Source organism: Micromys minutus (genome assembly GCF_963924665.1).
Source record: "Micromys minutus genome assembly, chromosome: 15".
Lineage (NCBI taxonomy): Eukaryota > Metazoa > Chordata > Mammalia > Rodentia > Muridae > Micromys > Micromys minutus.
In genome coordinates this window covers 48,129,233-48,154,676 of record NC_137984.1, presented here as the reverse complement: position 1 = coordinate 48,154,676, position 25,444 = coordinate 48,129,233, and the positions used below count along the sequence as shown (strand labels likewise).

Here is a 25,444-nt window from a genome sequence, read left to right as displayed (position 1 = left end):
AGCCATCAACCGTTCGAGCTAGGAGTCTCCATCCTTACTTGCTTGAAAATGACATATTATCTTTCCAGACTGGCAGGGTGCTCAGCCCATCAACTCTATTTTTCTCTTTACCACTTTTCCCTGAACTGCTATATCATGTGCACCACAACAGGGGATTTGCCACTAATGCTGGACCATGGCTATTGGCTCCTTAGTCAACTTTATACTTTTCTTGCTAAGATTAGCTTTATCTACCATGATTATTTTTCCTCAGTTAGTATAATATTAAATTTATTTTCAACTTTATAAGGTCAGAAGCAGATTATGTAATTACTCACGTATAGGCACTTTAAAAAACAAATTCATGCATTTAAGTTGTTAGAAACCGGCACTTGAGCTCCAAATGTTACTAAGGCATAAAGGAAATTTCTTGGGCCATAATTTTAAAATTATTTAAAAGTTTCAGATCACATCATTTTTAATGAGATGATTCTGCACTGAAATTACAAAAGCAGGTGTAGGTGGTTGACGTGGTCACTGTATCGCCACGGTCCACCTGTCTACTCTTCGCCTTCTATTTGATTCCTAGAGATCCAATTCGAAAACTAGTTGTCTACTTGCCTAACAGATATGAACACTTAAGCGATCGTTAATTTAATCTGATGTCATTGGTCAGAGATATTGGAACCAAGTTTGGAAACAGAAGTAATAGTTTGTCCAAATTGAAAGGCTACATGTTTATCTGCCCCATTTCTCACTGATTGTCAGATATGTGATTGGCCTAGTTTATTTGTGTGACACGTTGTCAGTTTCCAGTAAATGTACATTTTGGCCTGACAGAATTTTGATACCAATTTGCATATACCACCCAGAAGTGGGTAAACTCCGGATACATCACCGTGCTTTTAGCAGCGACTTTCTTTAATTGTGCATCGCTGAGAATAAAAGTCTGTAATTGTGTTTTTTCTCTTTGTTAGATTGGTATTTTTCAGGAGCTCAAGATATTTCGTGTTGTTTCGAAATCATGAACAATAAGATGTTTGCTGTTTCTGGGGAATTTCAATAATGATTTACTTTCTCTTTTTAACTTGATCAGACAAATATCCATTTTTATCTCACATTGTCATTTAGGCCATTAAGATTTTTATGCCCTTTGCTTATCCACTGTAAGCTAAATAAAATGTTATACAATACGACTTAATGAGGTCACATTTTTAGTCTTATCTAACCTAATTAAAGATCTACAAACATAGAGAAAGGAATTATACAAAGGAAGTCCTTTATGCTTCGAATAGTTAAGTTTAATGCTTGTTGAATGAACAATCAACCCATAGGTTGTCTCTAAACCACCAAAAGGTTACTTTGTAAAACTTACAACATTCCATTTTGGGTATGTCTGCCTCCCTAGTAGTCTTTTGTCTATGTTAATTTGGCAATTCAGATTTCCTACCATGGTATGGCTTCCTCAGGAAGTAGTCTTGCTGCATTCTACAAAATAAATGTTTCCCCCTGTCCCACCAACGGGCAGGAAATGAAGACTTGGTCCAAGTGTAGTAGTATTAGGGGGTGATCTTATGATTCAGAGGTGTGTGTGGCCTTATTGTTTGACACTGGGGAGAAGTGAACAAATGAAAGGAACTGATTTTAGGCTAAAGTAAGGATACCCTGGAGTCCAAATTGATGAACCGATGAATGTACTGAGGTTACTTATAGGAATATGGGTGGGGAGTTACTTACAGGAGCAGAAATGACTCAGAGACAACTGTGGCACTGAAACCTATCACAGGGTTTTCACAGGCTGGGAACCAGGAACACATTGCACAATCTCCAGGCAGCTCAACAGGTTAGATGTGTCTTCCAGGCTGCTTAGCTGGTCTCTGTTTCCTAGAGGCATCTGGATATGCCTGAGAGTGTTCTTCAGCAGTCCTTACCAAAAGTATATGGAAAAGGACTTCCTAAAGTTTCTGAGTCGTTTTATTTGTGAGTTTTCATGAGCTTCCCTTTAGGATGGAATTTCCATCTCCTCTTAGAGTATCCTTAGTCTCACTGGAGTTCTTTATCTGAGAGGGAACCTCTACACACAGGCACCCTGGACGTCTTTGGGTCAATGAAAGTTTACCTTCACAGGAAATTATGGAACCTTGTTTCCTTGTTTTACCTCAGTTTTGCTTTCTGGCCATGCCAAAATGGGATAAAAGACATCCCATTACATACTCTGGCTATGAAGCACAGCCTTGCCACAGTCCCAAACATCTGGGTCAGGTGATTATGCCCAAAACTCTCTAAATCAGGGAGACAGAAGATATTCATCTCTTCAGATACTGATTCTCTGGGGGAGTTTGTTACAGTGACAGAACACTGAGTACCATAGAAATCTTAGGGTAGATCTCAGCTAGGGCAGTAAGCCATCTCAGCCTCTAACTTATTCATCCACTCAATCCCTGCTGTTAAAAATGAGTCACATTCCTTCCTACACATGAGGAAGCCTGGGGATTCTCTTCTGGCTAGCTACTTCTCAGTAATAACGCAGTTTTGAAAGAGGAACCCAAACTAGTATGTCATTATGTGCCTTGTTCATAAATCTGACTTTCAGTAACACCATTGTAAAAAGTGGTTCACTGAAACCTCAATGCACTTTGGCTCAAATCATGAGGAAACTAATGGAATTTTAAGAGAAATATTATACGTACATCATAGCAAAAATAATAACTAGCCACTACTGTGGAATTTAACTTATTACTATTAAGATATTTCATCCTATGATTTAATTGCAAGCATTTAATTTAAAGACAGTTTCATCTTTATAAACTAGAACTTGCCTAAAATATGCTTGTGTTTGTTCATGATAAATATAGATAACTATAATGTATCCAGAGGACACATACTAAATCTTCAGAAAATGAGGAAAAATGAGATACACATAATGCAAAGTTTTTGAGATTGTATAAAGTGGAAGCAAATGAAAATTTATGCTTACGCTACATTTTGCTGTATAATTTTATTTAGTCATGAATTTATTCTAGGAGTAGGACAAGAAATAAACTATTTATGGGATAAAATGCTTATATTTATGTTTGTGATTGCTTATTACCCTGTATTTCTGAGTCATAAGTTTGAGTTTTCCTTCATTTCTTCTGTGAAGTTTGGGGAGAAAACATGATCCTTTTAGCTCTTTCCTTTGTCCTCCTTCTGTGTTCCCTGTTACATATTCCAATATGTGCACTTTATCCCAGGCTTCCGGTGGCCTCTCAGTCTCAATCTTGCTTGCTAATTTCTCAGGTCTCCTTCTATGCCCCTCTGTCTTTTTCTTCTCTTTATGGACTTCTTCATCCATGGATGCAGAGAACAAACTTTGAGGTTTAGATGTGACAATGACTGGCTTTGCAGTGTCCCAGAACAACTCATGGTTTTGCTGTGCTCCGCAGGAAGTGGGGACAGATAGGTTTGAACTCAGTGGTACATTTGTCTGCTCTTTTGTCACAATGAACTTCGAGTGTCTATGCGTTCATTTGTGCTCCAGAACAGTCATTAGGCATAAACACAAATCCTTTAAGAACATTAAACAGGCTCATCTGGTATTTTCTTCTTCTTGATAAGTTTTTGTTTTTCTTTCACTGTCAAATTGCACCCAAGTTGCTTGCTATATCTACCCAGATGGGTTTTTTATTTATTTATTTTTTTTGTACCTTTTAATAGTCTATTCCCATGCTTACTTGATAACTAGAGATGTAGCCATACTACACTAAATGTTAATGAGGCAAAATTCACTGACAAAAGTAGGAGATACAAAGAACTCAAACATTGGGAAATTGTCAATGACAGTTGTAATTGCCCCTAGCTAAGGGTGTGAGGAAGTACGTAGCCACATTTGGCAGTCCAACATCCAAGGGTTACTTAAGATATGACTATGACCAAGACCCAGAACAACTGGGTAACACATGCACATAAAATCATGAATGTGAGATACATGGAAAACTTTTTAAGCTTATTAACATTTGATCTGTAATATACAACCAAAGTTTGAAGCATTAAAGAAAAGTAATAGTAATGGTAATAAAATAAGTGATAATTCACAAACGTAAGTTGGGTGAATCTAAATGAGAGATAATGAGGTTTGAATTATTTCTTTGTTGAATCTGTGAAAAAAATTATATCAGTCTTTCAAAATCCCTGCAGGGTCACTATAGAGAAAAATCTGAAGCAAGTATGTCTCTAAAATAGTTAGAATTGGAAGGTGCATCAAGTTTGGAAGGCACTTAACATGATTGTAAATATTTTATATTGAAATGAAGCATGGCTACACTTCAATTATATAAAAGCAAAGTCTCCCCTCCCCCATTTTTCAGCAGCTGTTTTCCTTTGGAAACATAAATTTTCATTTATTTACTTATTTCACATAAAAATGTTTCCCATTCTTTTGCTCTGTTTGATCATTTATGATATTTCTTCTTACTTTGCTGAATGGCAAATATATGCATTGAAATATTAGTGCATTCTAAATTGAAAGTTGAAACTTGAACCGGTTAGAAGGTTCCAGAACATAGGAGAGTATGTAGGCAGAGTTTTTTATGTTTGTTTTTTTTTTTTTTTTTTTTGCTTGATTGATTTCTAAATAACTGTATTGTTTGCCACCGTGTCCAGTTATGTATCTTAAACAGAAGAACACATCCCTTGGGTTTAGTTTCTTGGTCCTCATGGTGACAGAGAGGGCAGACTTGATTCATAACAGTCTTGGAAGATTTTGCTCATGTTATGAAACAACCTTGGACCATCTTGAATTCAAATTATTAGGACACTACTCTGGTTATCTGAGTAGCAAAACTCCCTTTGCTTCGATCTTTCCTTGAAGGGCTAGAATATCAACAAGTGGGGTTTACTCATTCTGATTTTATAGCAGTAGCTCCTGGTTAAATAGAACTCCTGGAAATAGTCTCTCTGGTGCTTAATCACAACATACCTAAGGTCCATGTGTGGTGGCTTTTAGTTCATAGACCCAGACACAAGGCATATGGTGTACAATGTGACTGTTGGTCTGATAATGTATCACTTATATAAAACCAGGGCCCTGCGGATATTGAAGTTGAAATAAAAGTCATCACTAAACAGTCCAGATGTCATTGCAACAGACATTCTGGTAGTTTGAACAGTGAGGGGGCTGGATCTGCCTTCCAGTTCTCCACTCACTGCTTTCTGGGACCTTGGCCCATGTCTCTGACCTCTGTGGACCTTGGCTTCTCTGCCCAGAAGAATATAGAATTTAACTTCGACTTAAACATACCGTTGTAAATTTTATTTTGTGCTCCATTCCACAAAGATCTGAAATGCCACACCTCCATTTCAGTATCAATGGTCTTTGTGGTGAGAGAGGAGGGCTACATAGATTTCTAAAAGTGAGCCATCACCCATAACAACAAGAAATGGAAAGTGTCTCCCGAGCAAATATTTTAGACTGCCAGTTGGTATCTCCAAAGAATGAAACATTCTTCTGTGTGGACCAGACTGGCTAGAGATGCCAATTTAAATTACGCAGTGGGAAGACCACCTAAGATGTTTTGGAAGACAAATTTCAACTAATAAAATTATCAGATGCCCTTATTGCCTGATAATCGGAAAAAGCATTAGAGACAGTAGAATTTCCTTGTGGGCAAAGGAATTCTTCTTAGTCAGTTTGGTGTTTGGTTCATTATAACCAACAACAAACGGGTTCAAACCCTGGGAAAGCAGAGGGCTTACGGGTGTGCGCTGTTCGTACCACAAAGATGAAATTCCTGTTGCCCTTTAGGATGGATGGTCAACTCTTCAGTCAGTTAGCAACTTTCATATACCCACAGTTTCTCCTCTCCTTCCTCTAATCAGTTCCATTTCCTGTCCCACTGGCCTTCCTCTTGGGGTTCTAACCATGCTTATCTACCCTCTGCATCTAAAGCCTCCAGGAAGATCACTCTGACCTAGCCTAATAGCTTAGATCTGCTCACCCAGTGGCTCTGGTGCTTTGATACTTGTTACCAGGACTTAACCACATGGTGCCCAGCCCTGATCAGGTTAGCTGCTCACAAAGGATGCTATTTATGCCGAAGCAACCACAAAATCTGCCCCAGCCCCACCCCTTCCCACAAAGTAGAAAGGAACCCGAGAACAGTCAGGAATGCTAGTGGCTAGACAGCCACAGTGTCTCCAGTTCCCGGGGCTGCCTTTGAACTAATTAGGTAGAATCATGGTATATTGCACTCCGCAGCATGACCTTTCACTTTCTGTGCTCTTCTTTCCGGGGCCTGTGGTTACCCCCTCCCCCCAAGGGCTACCTAGCATGCTTGGCTCCAAAGCACTTTTCTTAATAACTTATTACAAATTATTATAAATAAGCATGTTGATGTTTCTCCTTTTTATACACAAGCACCTCTGGAGAAATTCACCAGGTGAACGTTTTCCTTTCAAACAACAACAATAATAATCAGGGACCTGTTTCATGAAAACAGAAAATACCTAAGAAGATTCTTCCGACATTATCCGTTGGGCTCTACAGACATGCAATAAATCTCCAGATTTTCCCCCTCCCTTTATATTCCTGCACGCCTGTGAGGAATGCACTCTTCATAAGACTTTCTCAGCTTCATAGTCTCATGTTTAATTTTCATGAACGTTAGAGCTGAGGAAGCCATACATACTTCAGGGTTAAAAAGCCCCTGATTTCAGGCTAGGTCATGCACATATCCAGATTCCAGCTTCTACGGGCTTGGTACCCCTGGGCAGTTACTTAAACCCCAAGGACCCCATTTTTTTCATAAACAAAACAGCGCTTATGTTTCCAGCTCCCAGGAATTTCCAAGGATAAAGTGGGGGGTAAAATGCTTAATAGAACATTGGGGCGGGGTGGGAGCGGGGTGGAGGTGGGGTGGGGGTGGGTGGCAGACCAGTGGCTGGCTGCTTTGTTTGATAGTGGTTACGTGAGAAAATTAAGCCTGCCCTCTGTTAAGGTATCTAAAGCCCCATTGAGAAAACGCTCATCCCAAGAAAGGCAGCGGGGCTGGTTTCCGGGTGCCTGGGAAGGAGGCTCAGTTCCATGCTGGAGGACCATACTCACAAGTTTCACATGCATTTCTCTGCTATTTTTCAGAATTGTGTAGTGTGGTCCTACCCCCTTTCTTGCACAAGTTAGTCATCACACAGCACTGAGCAAGGTCAAGTCAGTTTTGGTTAATACAGAACCTTGACATACCTTAATCAACCATGAGCTTGGAAGAAATGGGAGGCCTGTTTCTCCCCTTCCCTGTATCACCACCTCCCTTCACAGAGACGGTGTGCCCTCCAGGTGGGGCCACTACGCAAGCTGAAAGATCCCAAGTTCAAACAGTGGCCAGGAAGGGGAATCCTCATTCTTCCTTCTTACCCCCAGCATTGCCCTCCGTTCCAGAGACATAGAATTCATCTTTGATGGCTTTCCCTGCCTTGTATTTCACTGGCTTGGTGACTTTTTTTTTTTTCTTTCGATTTAAATTTAGCACATATCAATTATGGCTAGCAAGGTCTGTTATGGTGCCCACGGGAAAATTCCACAGGACCCTCTTCACACTGGGGATGGAGAACATCTACTTTCATGTTCTGATGCCAGGGTTTGGAGGTCAAGGCTGAAGGCTTTTGGGATCAGGGCTAGTGTCAGGCTGCAAGCAGCATAATGAATGGCAGTTGCTGACTGGCCGCTTTAGCCTGCTCTCAGCAGGGGAGATTGCCATTCAGTATAATGAGCTGGGACTTAGTGTGTTAAACACATCTAGCTCTGCAAGTGAGGTTGACCATGCCTTTCCCCTCCTGGATCTGTACTGCATTTTCATCTTGGAAGAAATTATATTGAGGTCTTCATTAGAGGCACCCTACAGGGTGCAGCTTCTCCAAGGGATGATAAGCAGGATGGCTTTACAAAAAATAAATACATAAAAAAAATAAAATAAAAATGGCCAGCTTTTGTGCAGGGAGTTGAAGGTTTAAGATGCCTGAACTCGAAAGGGTCTGAAGAGGCGATTATGTTAAGCAAGTAATGTGTATCGGTAACATGGAATCAAATTATGAGGGTCAGTAGCTTCCTGGCTCTCCCAGTGCATTAAATGAAGACATAAGATTGCATTTGTGCTGGGTCCTTCCTGAGGCCACACAGTGTTAGCACTGTCCAGTCGCCCATACCTCACAGCATGTCACCTCTAATTTCCTGGGATTATCTGCACGGCTGCTTTATTAGATGCTTGTGATCTTGAGAGTCCTTTGAACTCACAGCAGGACGTGCAGAGTCTTTATTGTGAACACTTCCTTTACATGCAAAATTCTTATTGCTGTCTTTGACTAAGGTAGATACAGCCCACCCTCCTTTGCACCACAAGTTGCCTGGGGGAAAAGCCTGAGTGTGGAAGATGCTTTGGAGAGCTCCCTTTAGAAAGCTGTCTGCCTGGTGGCTTAGTAGTGGAAAGGCATGTGGTCCTCAGGTCAACAGCATCAGGATCACAGAGGAGCACAGGAGTGATGCTGATCTCATTAAATCAGAAACCCAGGGATGGGCTCAGTGGCCTGTGCTTTAACACGCCTTCCAGGTGACCGTGAGGATAGCGGGGCGGAAACATTCATGGGGGTAAAGCATGGGGTAGACCTATATTACCAGGGAACAGAGCAATCGACGAGTTATACAAAATGCCTAAGCCCATGGATCTCATTACGTTGCAAAGGTACTTTGTTCTGATAAAATGTTCTTCCATGTACCAACGAAGCCTTCAGTGATGCCTAGTGCCACGGCACAGCATCCATCCCTGGAACTAGTCTTCTGTGTGTTTCGGTGGCAGACATTGAGCGATGACCTGTGCCTGATGTCTTTGTGTATTTCAGAACCATCCCCCTTGCAATCTGCATCTCCATGGCCATCATCACTGTTGGTTATGTCCTGACCAATGTAGCCTATTTCACAACCATCAGCGCTGAGGAGCTGCTGCAGTCCAGCGCTGTGGCGGTGGTAAGTCTACAGTGCCGCCTTGAGAGTTCGAACCTAGCTTAATGAGTTGAGGACGCAGCTTTATCGTGGCTCCCTCCAGGAGAGAGTGTTCTGAAGTCAGTAATCTTTCCATGCCCTGAATGATAATATTTTGGAGATTTAGAGTATACCTTACTCAGCATATGTCATAGGATACAGTTATCCTCTGCCATGGGATCTCTCTGGCATTATTTTCTTAATCTCATAAAAATTATTATTTTTTCTATAAAGTTGCCTGAAACTCCGTCTAGGCTTTCTTAGAAGGGGGGAGTATTTTCCAACACATTTCTAAGGACAGGTACAATTTCCTAATGGGAATCGATGGAATTTTGACATGCAAAGTAGGACCCAGGCTCCTCATCTCTAGCTATGTTGACTTGGTTTCTCTCCCCAAAGTATCATTCTAGAAATTTCAGGAGGACCCTGTGTCTTTATCCATGTGTAGCATGACCTTGGAGGAGTAGTGGAGCTGTTCCTGTGCTACTTGGAGATTCCAGTGAGCACTGTAACTCCCTAAGAGCTGCATCCATATAATTCCAAAGCATCTCCACACATTTATTTGACACTGGGACTCTATTTGTTTTCGAAGATCACGTTATGAGACTGCTTTTTCAGTAACACAGACTTGTGTTTGCTCAGACATTTTAACTCCTAAGAAAGAATCCACTCATTAACTCAAAGTCAGGAAGGGTGAAAACTTAATACCCGTCCAGGTCCAGTGACACTCCCATCCACCTAAGGCGATTCCTTTAACATAGTCTCACTTCCTATCAGCAACACCCTGCGGGGAACGGAACGTTATCTCCTGTTGTGTGTCTGAGGTCGCGGTCTGAAAAGGGCTTTGTCCTCTGCGGTGCTGTCAGGCCCTGAAACGCACAGAGCTTCCGGGTGTCTGGTTGGTTGCCTCACGTTTCTGGGCAAAGGGCAGTACTAATTTGTGGAGAGCGTAATGGGCTCTGTTAATCCCATAGCACCAGCTGCATCAAGGACAATGGGGGGGAAAATCCTGTATTAACCAAAAAGAAAATAAAAAGCACCCTTTATGCAAATGTGCAAAGCTGCAAATGTGTGACAGCCTAGGAGGAAATCTTAGAACTTCGTCCACCGTTTATTTCTATCTTCAGTCGCTTGTCGGGATTAGACGTGTGTTCTAGCTTTTTTACAGGAAACCCTGGAAGGAAACGACAGCCTCCTAGGGTGGGGAGGGCTGAGTCCATAAACAGGTTCAGCTGGTACGACTTACTGGGGCAAAGAGCCTTCAGACTGACTCACTCGTGTCGTGAAATGGTCAAGTTGTCTATTGTTTTGATTTACTCCCCAGCACGAAGGTTGGTACAGGAAACAAGCCCCGGTAACACTCCCGAGCACATATCTATACCTCCTAATGCAAAGTTGGCTTTCTGGGACCGTGCAGAACAATTTCTGTCTCTAAAAGTAGAATTTCCGAACCGAGCCCCTTCCTCTTAGCAGAGGCAATAGTTGATAAAGAGTCAGTAAACGGATCGTTGCTTTGGAGGGGCAGAGAAGGCGACTGTTCAGACCTTTGCCCGCAGGTCTGAGACAGGCAATGCCATGGTACCCGCTTCTGATGATTGTCTTCTGGAGTCAGTTTGACCCTAACGAAAAAGAAGGATTATAAAACATTCACGTAGCACCAGGCTAATAGAAAGTCAAAGAGCAAGTTTGGCCTAAATTGTTTCATTTTATTCCACTTTCGGGGAAAGCATTAATTTGCTCCGTTCTTTCCTTCCTCAGACCTTCTCTGAGCGGCTGCTGGGAAAATTCTCATTAGCAGTCCCGATCTTTGTTGCCCTCTCCTGCTTCGGCTCCATGAACGGAGGTGTGTTCGCTGTCTCCAGGTGAGAGAGTTCATGTATTTTGAGAAACACATTTCTGTTTTAGAGATTGGATGTGATAAGGATAACTTTTAAAGAGAAAAGCAATAGTTCCTCCGAACCTGTTGTTTTTAAAGGGATATGCACGTTCCTAGTAGATTCCAGTGACGCATGTTTCGTTCTGTCCAGTAGAGGGCGCTGCGCATCTACACAAAGCTCACTCTGAGCAGGGCATGCTGCATTTTTTAAGAGTCTGTCTACGGGGTCTTTATTTCTGGCCATGAAGTCTTTTGTTTTTGTGAAGGTGCCACGAAGAACAGTAAAGTTGAAAGCAGAAATCACCACCCCACCATCTGTAACTCTTTTTCTTAGTTTGAGGGTACAAAAACCTTTTTTTTTTGCCTATTTATGTTACAACTTAAATTAGAGAAAGGTTAATACTACCTGCGTGTGCATGTGTGTATATGTGGAATGCGTGTGTGCTGGCTTGGCGTGACACTAGCATTGTAGCACTGAATTTGCCACCAATTACTCACGTATAGGGAGAACTTCATTTGGATCTTACATTGCTATCGTCTTTCCTCAGAGCAATATAAGATCTTGCCCAGGCTCTGTATGTCCTGAAACGAGACTCAGGATGGAATTTGCCCTTTGTCTTCAAAACACAACCCAAGCGATCAAGATCAGAAATGCCAAGAGGCTTAGTACGAGAAAGATGTGTCCATGTGGCTTCCGGGATTTCAGGATTGTTCCCATTTGAATGATTGATTCAGTAGTCAACATCACCGTTTCTCCCCTCCCCTCCCCCACAGGTTATTCTATGTCGCATCTCGAGAAGGGCACCTACCGGAAATCCTCTCTATGATTCATGTCCACAAGCACACTCCTCTGCCGGCTGTTATTGTTTTGGTAATGCCTATGAAAAATTTATGTAGCTATGGTAATGCCTGTGAACAGGTCATGTAGCTGTAACTTCGAAGAACGGTTAGGAAGGAGGCAATGGGACAGATATCCTGATTCCCCACGAAGTTGCTGCTCAGTGTGTCATGACTGGGAGGCCAGAGATTCTTGCCATGGCTTGCCTTGACTCCGTGCTTTTGATGTGTATTGGATGTCCTGGGATATGACCCACCTCAAGGTCTGTTTCATCTTGGCAGACATTTGTAAGGTGTGAAGGGAAATGTAGGCTGCGGTTTCTCTCTTTGGCGGAGAACCTCAAAGGGAAGAAAAAGGAAAAACCACAAGGATACAATCTAAGCTCGGGACTCAGAGTTCAGATGGAAGCAGACCATGCAAAAATTATCTGCGGCCTCCTCCTGGCTCCTGCCATCCAACATGATCCAAAGCCTAGACAAAACACCAGGCAGCGGAAAGATTCTCCAAGAGTAACTGAGGCCTGTGAGGCAAACCTTAAGAGGAGAAAGAAAAATCCTAAATGTAAATGGAGGCTGTGAAATTCTCTAGAATTCTCTAGAATTCTCTAGAATTCTCTAGAATTCTCTAGAATTCTCTAGACTGGGGACATTATTAGTGGAATGTGGAATACAATAGGCTGTGGAAGTGTAAGAACCCTCATATGCCCATTGGCAGAGTTGCTCTCATTGTTTTTCTCCTCTGATTTTAGTAACTTTATTTTCTTAACTAGAATCTTCTGTCAAGAGCGCCCTAAGACACACTGGACATTTTTCTCTTCTCCGTGCATTTAATTGGTTTCAGATTATTCCCTTGAAATTTCTTTTGAAAGTACGCACACACTCTGCGCACAATCTGGAAGCTAACGTCACTTGTGGGAACATGATGTCTTAGTCAGTAAAGAGGGCTTTCCTGTGGAGCCTCTGCCACCCTTCATGCTGTCCTTGGCTTTTTCAGCTGCAGAGTTCTGCTCTGACACCCTCGATCTCTGTTTATTCTTCCCTGGTCCTGAGGGTCACACACAGCTAGCACTGGGGGAGAACTGGCCTGGAGTAGGAAAAGGTCAATGTTGCACATTCAATAGCCAAGAAATTCACCTTCACATAGTTGCTGCCCATGTGTGGGTCCCAAGAGCACTTCAGAAACCACTTCAGAGCTTCCTTTGAGTTTTCCCATTATCTGTATTTAATATTGATGATTGGCATCTAGCTAATTGATTCTGCATGATTTTGAGTGATTGGACTTTTAAAAAATGTTTGTTCTTTGAAAACACAATGTCTCCGGTAAAGTGTGCCTGTGCACGCTGCTAGTCTCGAAAGCCTGAGAACTTGAGTTTAGTCCCTCAGAACCAATGCCCGCATGGTGACTTGCATTCATAATCCCAGTTACTGGGAGGCAGAGACAGGAGGCTCCCTAGAGATCACTGGCCGGTCAGCCTAGCAACGGGGCCAGTTCTAGACCAGTGAGAGACTCTGTCTCACAAGTCTTCCTGCTTCCACATGCATTCCAAACATCTCTGCCTTTATACACATGTGCATCTGTAAGAAAATGGACAGCCTCACACACAAAAGCAAAACAACAGGAAAGACACCGCCTCCTTTCTGATGACAAAGGAACTGACAAAGTAACAAAACAGCAAATTTTCAGAATTCAAACTGAAATGGTGCTCGTGACAGCATCCTCTAAAGGAGGCTTCACTGCAGCCTAAGGGCAGAATATGGAAAAGAGGTATGTGGAATCTAGGCTTTGGTCAGGATGGTAGCTTAGCGTTATAAATAACTACCGGACAGGACACTCAGTGTGAGGCAATGCTATTGTTTGGTATTACCTGTTCCCTTCACTTACTTTGTCTCTTCTCCTCCACCCCCAGCTTCCTTTGACAATGATAATGCTCTTCTCTGGAGACCTCTACAGCCTTCTGAATTTCCTCAGTTTTGCCAGATGGCTTTTTATGGGGCTGGCTGTCGCCGGGCTGATTTATCTTCGATACAAACGTCCAGATATGCATCGTCCTTTCAAGGTAGCTTCAGCCAACTCGACGAGTTTGCATAAATCTCTCTTCCAATACCAAGATTTCTTTCTGCCATAACTTGACGCTAGGGAGGTTGAGTGGGGGCAGGGTCCTGAGGAGTAAAATATTTAACTCTTGCAGGGGGTGCCTTCTGTTGCACTTCACTGGGGAAACTATATGCATTTTAGGTGTGATATAGTGAACCTGTTGGCGATTTTACCTGTCAAGACGAGAAAGTGTTCAAAGATACTTTGCACTTTGGGTTTTCATGAATAGCTGGGTATTCTTAGAGCGTGGCCTAACCCTGCCTTCATACTAAATGTTTGCAGAGAGCTGGGTGGCGAAAAAAGAATATTTCATTAATTAAAACTCAGTCACAGGTTCTGCTGTATAGATTAGGTATTTTAGTCCCTATTGTAAATTTACCGCTGGCTGCTTTCCCTACTGTCTATGTATATCTATGAAGCTGTAACTCTCCACCAGTGGGACCCTTTCACAGGGCTGTGTAAGGCCATCGAAAACACAGATATTTACATAATGACTTATAATAGTATAAAAATTACAGTCACAAAGTACCAATGAAAATAATTTTATGGCTGGGGAGGTCACCACATAAGAAGCTGTATTAAACAGTTGCATCCTTAGGGAGGCTGAGAACCAGCGCTCTAAAGAAATATAAAATACCAAAGGAAAAGCTCATCACTGAGTAGGTGACCAGTTACTAGACCTGGCAGGGGTGGGGAGGGCTGGAGAACAGCCCTGTCATCAGTCTCAGACGTCCGTGGGTCGGTGTGATCTCACTGTTCATTTGCCTTTAAGACGGAGCACAGATAATGCTGCCAGTCAGGCTATCAGGATTTGCCTCTGATCGTTGCCACATGCTTGCAGCATCTTTATTAGCTGGTGACTAGGAGTTGGCCTGTTTTATTCCCATTGGGTCTTATTGTGACTCTCAACAGGAAATCAATATTCACTGAAAGGTTTTAACACGTAGCAGAGCCACTGCCTTTCCACTCCATGTGAAAGCGGGCTCTAATTGTCATTATCAAAGAACCAGTCTTTTAAGATGAGAAATGGAAATCAGATTGATGCGTTCCCAGTTAAGAAATTTGAGTAGAGCATCCGCCAGGAAACAACACACTTTCCTAGCTCGAGACTTGGATCACATGTTCTAAATCAGTTAACAACACCTACCTGATGCATGCTCTCTGAGGAGACGGTCACCCTGGTCTCTTGCTCGGGAGTGAAGCTGTTTTCCTTTGGCTGTGTTTCAGGTGCCTCTGTTCATCCCGGCACTATTTTCCTTCACCTGCCTCTTCATGGTTGTTCTCTCCCTTTACTCGGATCCATTTAGCACCGGCGTCGGCTTCCTTATCACCTTGACTGGGGTCCCTGCATATTATCTCTTCATTGTTTGGGACAAGAAACCCAAGTGGTTCAGACGATTGTCAGGTAAGTCTTTTGAGCATCTTGGCCCTGGCTACATACGGTGTTGCAGAAAATCCATAAATCTGCACACAGCTAATACGCATCTCTTAAACACTAAAGCTCCAGGTGGTACAGTGGTCAGGTAAACCCAGTTACTGCGTTGTAAGTGCAGTGTGAAGAGAAAGACAGGAAAGTCACCTAGAGGGCAGCCCCATGGGGGATTTCATTCTGGTGATCGTAGTCACTGGGCTTTTAGAGGAAGGATGGCTTCTTTAGGTAGAAGTTTATCGATGCTGCCCACTGCTCTTTTGACTCCCTTAGGGACATAATGGTTGTGTTCTTTGGTTAAATGCAGTCTAGTGACTATCATAACATTAAGTTGACCAATGATGTTAAGTTTGTTAGGGAGTGAGGTGCAAGCTAGCAAATGTCCTAAACCTCATGGCTATAATACTACATGGGGAAACGTGAGCCAAAGAGGTTTCCAGTAACAACAACAACAACAACAAGAGTAGCAGCTTTCTTGTATGGTTTCTATATGTTAGTGCATGTGTGACCACTTTCTCCTAACAACCATTTAAGTAGTAGAAGCCATTGTCCATAGTGTGTAGATCTGAGTAATATCACCAGAGAATTTAAGTCATTCTTCCAAGTCATGGAGGTGTAAGTAAAAGAGCTGGGACCAGAACGCAGCCACTTGGCTTTGCAGAGGCGATACTGGACACCAAGAATGGTGGAGACGGGGTTGAGCCTGAAGATACCGAAAGAGCATGGGTGGTTTCTTTAGGACACGGATGAGAGCTGAGGGATGTCTGAGGGTGGGTCCCATTAGCAGGAGGACCAGGAGGACTTTAAAAGAAAAAAACGCCAGTTCAGGTTGGTAGCCTGTTCAGTAGAGGAAATATGGAAGGTCTCTGGGTCAGAAGGTCGTTTTGGAAGAGCCTTGGTGTCAGGGGAGCTGGTGAGCTCTTTCCCTACCTTCACTATAAGACCCCTGTTCCAGATTCTGTTTCCCATACCCAGGTGAGGAACCAGAGCTCATCAAGAGAGAAAATTTACAATTAGGTATACAGGTCCTGGAGCATTACATCTAGGATTTGAACTCACATTTGCTGGACAACCAAATTCACTGCGTTAAGTCCTTATCCTATGGCAAAATATCAGATCAAAACAGTGGAGAGGCCTTGCACCCGGCAGACCACGGCCTAGAAGAGCCAGCAGCCTTTGAGACCAGGCTGGGGAGAAAAAGTTCATCATGTTGTCCCAACAAGATGGCTTTCTGTCTTTCCCTGTGCAGTCAGCCTGTCCGAGCAGGTCTTTCCTCTTACGAACACAGGTCTGTCAGTTCAGATCAGACATTTTCAAACAGGATCTTAACTCTGCTGCTCTTCCGTTTTCTGGTAGTGTTGGGGTTTTTGCTGTTTCTTCCTCTGATGATGTTTTGCACGTCTCCATGTGTGGAAGGAACTACAGTGAAGGAAGCCCAGGGTGGTTGTTGGTTCTCTGGACGCTGTTGATTCTGAACCAGCGGCAGAGCACAGTGCTCTGCTTTGAACTGAGATCATTGCCGCTTTTTATCTTTATAGAAGCCTTGGAAGGAAGTGGGGAAAACAGCAGTCTTCTGTCATTCCATTTGATTTTCCTCTGAGGCAGTGTTCTTAGAGTAAGATAAAGAAAATTCATAATATTTATTGCTGCAGAAGCAAGTATTTTCTTAGCCTTTGGCCAAAACAAAGCACAGAGATGAAACCAGAGAGTCCTGCAGTAGTACCCGACCCTTCCCCAAAGACATGTTTGTGTTAGAGAGAAAACTCCATGTGACCTTGGAGGCAGGAGAGCCTTGCCCAGAGCAGTTGGTTCAGTGGTTTAATATCACGTTGTTTTGCCCGGTGAAATTCTGTAGTCTCTATGATTTTGTTTGTTTGTTTGTTTTTGTTTAGTTTTTCTTTAACCTTAGTATGTGTGAATATATTAACCCTGGGAAAATGTGGCCATCTACCAAAATGCACCATGCCAGGGCTATTTCCAGAAGTTGTAACTAGACATCATTCTGGTGCAGAGATGTAGGTACTGGTGCAAGGCTGGTTGGCAGTCAGGGAGTGTTCTGAGCCTTAGTGAGATCTGATGAATGTCTCTGGCCACAGGATGCCAGTATTGAACCACTTTTTAATACAACAGCATCTCCAAAGCTAGAAGAAAGCACTCTCTTAAGGGGGTAGTCAGATATGCAGAAAACTTTCTCCTCTGTCTGTAATGAAGGGGCTGATGCTTGGTTGTTTATATTATTTATATTATATTTATGTTATGATATAAATATATTTATGTACATATTTTTATATGTTACATATATTTGTATTATGTTATATATTATAATGTATATGTTTAGTATATATTTTGTAATACAAATTATAAAAATTATGATGCAGATAATACAAATCATATGTAATATCTACATTATGAATATGTTATAGATATATTTATATTTATATTATCCACTTATTTACAGGCAGACAAGTTTCCCAGAGGAGGAAAAGTGTACAGGTTCACCATAATATGTTTGGATGCACAGAGCACTAAACCCAGAAATGAGCCGCTCATTAACCACCGAACCCTATTGCAGCTGAGAGCCATTAGGGTGACTGGCAGTCAGCCCCTCTTGCTCAGGGAGAGATACAGAGGCATCCTTATTTAAATAAAATCTTTGGTTGTAAAAAAGGGAGGGAAGAGAAAAAAGAATTTTTTTTTTGTGGTCAACATGAGCAGAATGCCTGTAATCCATCTTTGTAGACAGCAAGCTTGCAGTTTGAGAGCCAAGAGCATATGCTGCTCGAAGTCTGTCAAGGTAGCTTCATTTGGAACAGTCCGCTGAAAGCTGGTGAAAACATTTACACACTTGTCCTGAAGGTTAGCTAGCGTTTACCATTTTAGTTCATTAAGCTTGCCTAGATATTTCTTAGGGGCTCAAGAGATGTTCCACTAAGTAGATGTAAATAATTATAAACATAAATAAATTAAAATAAATATAAAAACAAACGTAAACAAATACAAAATAATTCACCTCTTCCCCCCTTTAAGAGAACATACTGCTATTTTTAATATAATTTCCAGGGCAGGATAGCTTTGCGCGGCTTCCCAAGCTCCCCCAGTCCTGGCTGGTGATCCTCTGAGGATACCAGATGGGATGGGTGGATAAGACTGTGAAAGTCAGTGTAGTTCTGGTCTACTTTGAGAAACAAGGGAGGAAACATGAAACCTTAGTCACTGTATGGCTGTGAATTTCTGTAGGTTGTAATTACGGAAAACTTCAACTGTAGGTCATCGGCCCACCTTGAAAAGGTAATAATATGGATTTATTATTGTATGGCGACTAATCTTATTGGGAGTATAAACAGGATGTGAGACACTCCAAAGCTACATGTGCTGCAGTGTTTCTAGAAGCTTCCTTGGTCCCACTGAGCACCTGTGCCAGCCCCACTGTTGTAGGACAGCATAGGAGGAATGGTTGGGAAACCAATGTGTACCTAAGGCCAAATACCTTTCTGAATCAAATCAAAGTTACGGCGCCACGAGGGCCCCGAAGGGAGAGCTGGGAGAATGTCAGTAGGGCTGGTTAGGCAGAAGCACACACTCTGGGACTTTGTCTTGCTCTGCTGAGCGGAGAATGGTAAGGGACACAGGGGCATCCCAGGTGCTGCTGTCTGGGATGCATGCAGTGTTCCCACACCAGGGATCTAAGAAGAGAACACGTGGGAACCTACATTCTGGGAAAGCAGCAGGGAAGAGCTTTGATGTCAGGAGTGGAGGGCCAAGGCTGAGCGAGAAGACTGGATGTAGAGATTAGCTTAGGGGTTATACAGGGATGCCTTTGAAACATGGGTTTAAACGCTTAGTTCTTTAACCCCATTGCTTTTCTTTTTCTTTTGTTTTCCTTTTGACTTCCTAGCCAACTACCATCAATTGCTTAGCTCCTTGTTTATCTATAAATGCCATCTTCCCTGGACTATTGATAGACAACTTTCCCATAAACCCATTTTCACAGGGCTTTCTCATAAGCCCTTGTCCTTTTCTGCAAATATGAGGTTTGATTGTTGCTTTCATGGCAGAGTGGACTGTATAAAATACAGTTTATTTAAGAAATATGTAAGGTTTACTATTTGACATTACTGTACATTACCCCTTTCAATAAACACAGGGTTAAAAACAAACAAAAGCAAAAACAAAACAAACAAAAACCCCCAGATGGGTCCTGAGGCAAACTACCTCAGGGATTACTACTATGTTTGTTACTTTTCTTTGTTCTGGAACAACATACCAGGCAAAAGGTAACTTAAGGGAGAAAGGTTTGTTTTGGCTCAGGTGAAGACAGCCCATCATAGAATAAAAGGCACACTGTTGGAGTTTCCTAGGTGGCCTGTCTTACTGTCTTTAGCAAGGGAGCAGAAACCAAGAAGAGACTGTACAGGAAACAAGGTTGGGCTATAAAGTCTTCAACCCACATTCTCCAGTGGGTCTGTACCCCTAAACTTCCCCAGCCCTTCTAAACAGCGCAAACAGATAAGGACTGAGTGTTCAAATGAGGGGCATTTAGCAATATCACAATGAGCAGAGAGCAAAGGATAAGAATAACCTTTTAAATGTAGCTGAGTATTACTTGCAAGGGCTTATTAGAATAACAAGTTATCAGAGGAGAGAAGATTGTCTGGAGGGAAGATGATTTGGGTCTGGAACCTTTGAGAGAATGGTACATAGGCTTCCCTAAGATTAGGAGACTTTGGAAGATGTTCTATGGGGATTGGTGATAACAAGAAAACAAGAATGCCCCTTACAACCATCACCACTGAGCCCAGCACCCTAGGTCTGTGGTCAGAGCCATGTCCTTAGAAGTCATTCAACCCAGGGGTTATTATATTTTGATGTTCATCAGAGTACCCTCTTGTGGGTTAAACCTTCAGCTTCTAAATTAGGAGACTGAGACCTAGACTTAAAGCAAAGTCAGAATTGTCAGGGTGCATAATATGATTGGTCTAAGGCCCAAATTTTAGTGACCCAAATTAGTTCAAGTTTCTCATTCTATTCATGAGACAGACAAGGTCTTGATAATTAAGGTAATTTTCTCAATCCTACTACAGATTAGACACTGAAAACACTATTGTCTTCCTGACTGTCATGAGAAATTGGTTATTATCCCCTATGTAAAAAAACGAACAAACCCATTTTGAGCTGAACATGAAGAATATTTGTAAACATTTATTTATATCTTGGTCCCATTGTCTCAAAATATTTTCAGATTTCTGGTTCATAAATAAATGTTCTTATTCAAATGCAAAATATTAATAAATTTTTTACTGAGAAAGCATCATGGGAAGTTGTAGAGATGACAGCACACTAACTGAGGATGATAGAATTGTAATGAAGTAGATGATTCTTGAAATTGCTCTGTGAGGAAGGTAGCTATGTATTCTCAGCATTCATCCCAAATAATTCACATTTTGCTATTTTTATGCCACTGTGAATTTCATGCATTTTAATTTCTCTTCATTTCTTTATAGACAGAATAACCAGAACATTACAGATTATACTAGAAGTTGTACCAGAAGACTCTAAAGAATTATGAACTTAATGCATTGAAAGCTTGGCCATCTGCCCAGGACTGAAATACAAAATGGATCTTTATTTCAAGAAAACACAACATTGATGATGGACTAACGGAATCAGTTAATCTCCATTCATATCCTCTAGTGTATTTGAATTAATTTCTGAGTAACTTACTGGTAACTCCATATATTTGTAGCAAACTGATATGCAAGTCATACAGTGAGGCAAGCTCCCAGTTCTTGAGTGCAGTGCCTATCTGCTGAGGGAAATGGGGAAAACAATCCCTATGGGCATTGGTACCTCAGTATCATTCTCTACAACATTTTTTATCATGACTGGAACCTTGAATAGAAGACCAAATTGGTTTCTGTATATACGAGGTCTGTAAACATAGCTTTACCTACTGGGGACATTGATACTGTGAAAAGTATTTTGTTGTTTTATTTTTCTAAAAAAAGTCATTTGTAGCAAAGAAAGCAGAATAATTTTTACATTGACCTTGGATTGTTTTCCCTTAGTGACCAACATAACTGTCACTTATTTTTCTAGGGCTTATACTCAGAGCATCAGAACAAAAGATGAGGGAGTAGTGTGTGTGTGTGTGTGTGTGTGTGTGTGTGTGTGTGTGTGTGTAGCTGGAGATTAAATTCAGGGCTTTACAAAAATTAGGTAAGCACTCTACTATTGAGATACATCTACACCCTAATTTTATTAAATGCATATAAAAAGCATTCCCAGGGGCTTCTATTTATGGTGCAACCCTAAACTGTATTTTGACTAAAATTATTGAGAACTTGTTGGATTCACTACATCATTGCTCATTGTCAGGAAGGTTGGTCTTTGCAATGTCATTGTGATTTCAGTGTGGTTTGACTCTTTTCTGAAAACCTGTTAGGTTTGGTATGACACCCATTGGTGAACCACGTCTTTGGTAGTTCACTTTTTGGTGGACAAAACCATTTTACTCATCACAGTACAACATGAACATGAGAGAAATTGCCCATAAACCTCAAAATAGCAGGCTTTATCTTCATAAGCCACATTTATACGCACTGTTGGTAATTCTACTCACTTCCCCTTTTGCTTTGTGGCTGTTTTTACCTGGTAATGGTTTTTGACAGTGTGTGCGTTCCCTTTACAGTTCTGTTAAATATGTCTCTGGGTAAAAGTATCTGGATTAATTATAGAAAAGCACAGATTTACATTAAAAAAGTGAAAGAAATGTATGCCACTCCTCAGTAAAACTTTCAACTGATTTTTGAAAATCTAGGCTGTTTCATTACTTCACTTTAGTTATAATTCAATTTGCAAAAGAGGGGACTGTGACCAAACCCATTGAAGGAGAATCTTTAGTACTGCTATTCACTTACATGACATTAAGTCAGAGTTAGAAAACACTAGCAATGTTCGCATGGGATTAATGTAATGGTGGGATTTTTAAAACATCTTCTTAATATCCAAAAATTAAATGCTCAGCATGGTCACAGTAAATTAAATTTCACCTCCTATATTCTGACCACTTAAAAACAAGATTTTTAAAAAAATTATCCTAAGCTAGACATGGTGCACATACCTTTAATCCCAGCACGTGGGAGGCAGAATAGGAAATCTCTGAATTCCAGAACAGCCACCCAGAGTAACCTTGTCTCGAAAATAAAAACAAATCAAACCAACCAAACAAAGAGTATTATCCCAATTACAAAACAAAACAAACATTGAGTTCATAGGTAATTACCCAAAGTAAAGACGATCATCTTAATTTGGAACAAATCACCAATTCAGCATCTTTAGTCTCAATAACATTTAATATATACCCACAGTTGACTTGTTTTCTAAAGGCCAAATCAAGTGTTTATCTCCCTAAGTGAATTACTAACAAGTTTTTCTGCTTTTACTAACACGAGCTTTTCCAAACCATAAGTCTAGTCTCTGGAGCCAACATAGTTTTATTTGTTGACATGTATCTCTGTCAGATGTGGCTAGAGCTGCACATTATTATGTTGTTGTCTTTATATCAGACCCATGAGCTTTATTAGGGCAGGGCCTTCTGCTCACGTATGGAATAGAGTAAAGCGGTGGAGAGGGCTCTGTGGTCGGTCCTTCCTGAGGCTCATGTGCTCCCTAGCTGATCATTGTTTCCTTTGATTGCCTTTCCGTGTGCAAGCTAGTCAGGATATCCTGTATTATTCCTCCTCTTGTTTCTAGGACTTTATTTGCATTGTTAAATTCATAATGCCATTGCAATACCATTTTAACCAAGCATATAAACAAATCAGTGTTTCTTTGAAGTACTGTCCATGGAGCAGTGTTTCTGCTTATTCTGAAGTTATACCAGAAGAGAACACAAAGTATCTTTATTCGTGTAAGTCACGTTCATAATTGTTAGTGAGATCACATAGAACAGGTTTTTATTCGGGAATACTCTTGCACACTTGGAATGTGTGTTTTTATACAAAGTAATTTTTTTTCATATCTTAGATTTATGTAAGTATCTACACATGTGATACATGTGTTTAATGTTTGTGCTGATGTACATTCTGAATTATATAAAAACACAAATTGGTTACTCTAACACAGAGTTAAATGTAGCCTAAACAGTTTTCAAGCATTCTTTGTTTAGTATACAAAGCGTCAAACATGTAACTTTTAAAGCATCAGGAAAGATTTCCAAAGCTTAGGTGCAATTTTATTCTCTTCACATGATTATAACTATTTCCATTGACTGATATTATTTTAGTGCTATTTTATCTCATCTTTGAAAGCACCAGATTCTCCCTCTTTGATTTCAAGTGGCTCTTGTAAATGGTGCCTCTGTTTAGCAGACAAGTCCTGCTCTTGTCTTTCATCAGGAAATTGAATATTTCTCTTAGCAAACATGACTGGGTCTGGGTCTACCTGTGGTATCATGAGTGTACACCCACAGTCCTGAGGTACAGGGTTGGGACAGCTGATGAGGTTAGTTTTCTATGCGCTGCAATTTCTATAACACTAAAATATGCATATAGATGCATTTTGTTTTTCAGACTGCCTTATATGTCTGCTTAAATTGTTTTCTTAATTGCCATTTGAACAGCAACAGATGGCTACCTTGAGGATGATTCCTTACCGGAAGTCTTAGTAAGTTGAGATCAGCCTTTGGCAAACTCCCTGCTTCATCTCCAGTTACAAGTGCTTGGGATGCTAAGAAAGCCTGCTTCTTTCATTTTTGTTGATGTCTTATCAGTAAGGTGTGAAAAGATAACTCAAGGTCACTACCACTTTTTAACATCAAGCAACAAATAAGAGATATATCAAGCTTGGCGGTTGAATATAAATGAGTGTCCTGAGAAGCAAATTAAGCACGAGTTTGGGTGCCTCTAATGCACCTAAGATCCCTAGCACTGCTTTGGAAAGATTATATATTTTTAAAAGATCAGGGATTGAAGTTGAAGAGTTGGCTTGGCTTCTAAGAATATTTACTACCCTGAAGAAAACTTAAGTTCACTCTCCAGTTCCCATACAGTTCCAGGGGATGCAGTGCTCACTTGTGTGCACAGGCATGCACACAGTGGATATAGATCCATGCAGACAACACACTCATCTATATTAAATGTATGTGAAGAAATTTAAAGACAAGAAAAAGTACATAGACTTTTAATACATTAATATCGATATTCTCTTTGTGAATAAGGTAAAAAGAGTTCCCATTATTTTTCCATTAAAAGAAATCATAGAATATTTGTAAAACACAGTTTAAATATTTAAATACTCTGGTAACTGAAGTATATACATTAAAAGTATTAGTAGCTGTCTTGTAAAGTCTATATCAGCTGCATTAGGCTGTGAAAAGCAGAAAAGCCACAAATATGGTTTTATTTGTAGCTCCTTTCTTTTTCTTATTTTTGGAGAGAAGTAGACTTGAGATTTCAGTGAAAATGACTCAAGAAACTTTATTTTATTTGGATATTATTGGCTTCACGATGTGTTATGTGTCAGTACTGATAGAATACAGGGTGGTATTTTATGTCTATAATCATGTAATCTGGGAATTAGACCCTGGCATTGTGTAATGGCAAGGAGCTTATAGAGAAGGCCATGAGTCATTTGCATAGCTTTCTGTCCATATGGATAAAAGAATGATTACCCACATACCTCGTTTAGCTAAATTTCCCCACAAACAGTATTTCAAAAGTCTATTCTCAATACCTTTGAGAACTGAAAGTGTGCCCTCTAGGTAGACCTTTGAGTGGCTAATGTTATACCTTAAAATAGATGATTCAATAGCCAATTTTACAAGTAATGCTTTTAATTTTCTTTCCAATTATTTGGTATCTAAAAATTGATGCTCTGTTTACTTTGCGTCACATGACAGATACAAAAGCATAAGTTATGGGTACATAGGAAGTTTACCCGTTCATTTTATCAGACCTTGTCCTTTTTTAAAAAAATCAACTTATGACAACACTGTTACCCCTTTCTTCTTCATCATTTCTGTTCTGTTTACATAAAACAACATCTCCCTGTATTTTAGTTTTGATATTATGCCTTCAAGATGGTAACTATTGAAAGACTCATTTCCTAAGATTTTCTTAATGAAAATATCTGCTCCTCCCTTCTCCTTATTTCCAGTTGGCTTGAAATACAGAGGGTAATTTCAGCCTCATACAGCTCCCTGCTACATGATGTGTGTATTTCAGC

The 25,444-nt window shown here is 40.9% G+C and overlaps 1 protein-coding gene across 1 annotated transcript in view; it reads left to right on the top strand.

Annotated features, from left to right (window-relative positions):
• SLC7A11 (solute carrier family 7 member 11) overlaps positions 1 to 20,786 on the top strand; it is a gene marked incomplete at both ends in the record, with an annotated part of 66,140 nt that extends 45,354 nt beyond the window's left edge. Inside the window, 6 exons of the mRNA XM_080929254.1 lie at positions 8,845 to 8,968; positions 10,742 to 10,845; positions 11,634 to 11,730; positions 13,604 to 13,753; positions 15,019 to 15,196; positions 20,722 to 20,786. Coding sequence (XP_080785380.1) covers positions 8,845 to 8,968; positions 10,742 to 10,845; positions 11,634 to 11,730; positions 13,604 to 13,753; positions 15,019 to 15,196; positions 20,722 to 20,786 — 718 coding nt within the window. The remainder of the gene's footprint in view (positions 1 to 8,844; positions 8,969 to 10,741; positions 10,846 to 11,633; positions 11,731 to 13,603; positions 13,754 to 15,018; positions 15,197 to 20,721) is intronic.
• Positions 20,787 to 25,444: the final 4,658 nt, after the last annotated feature.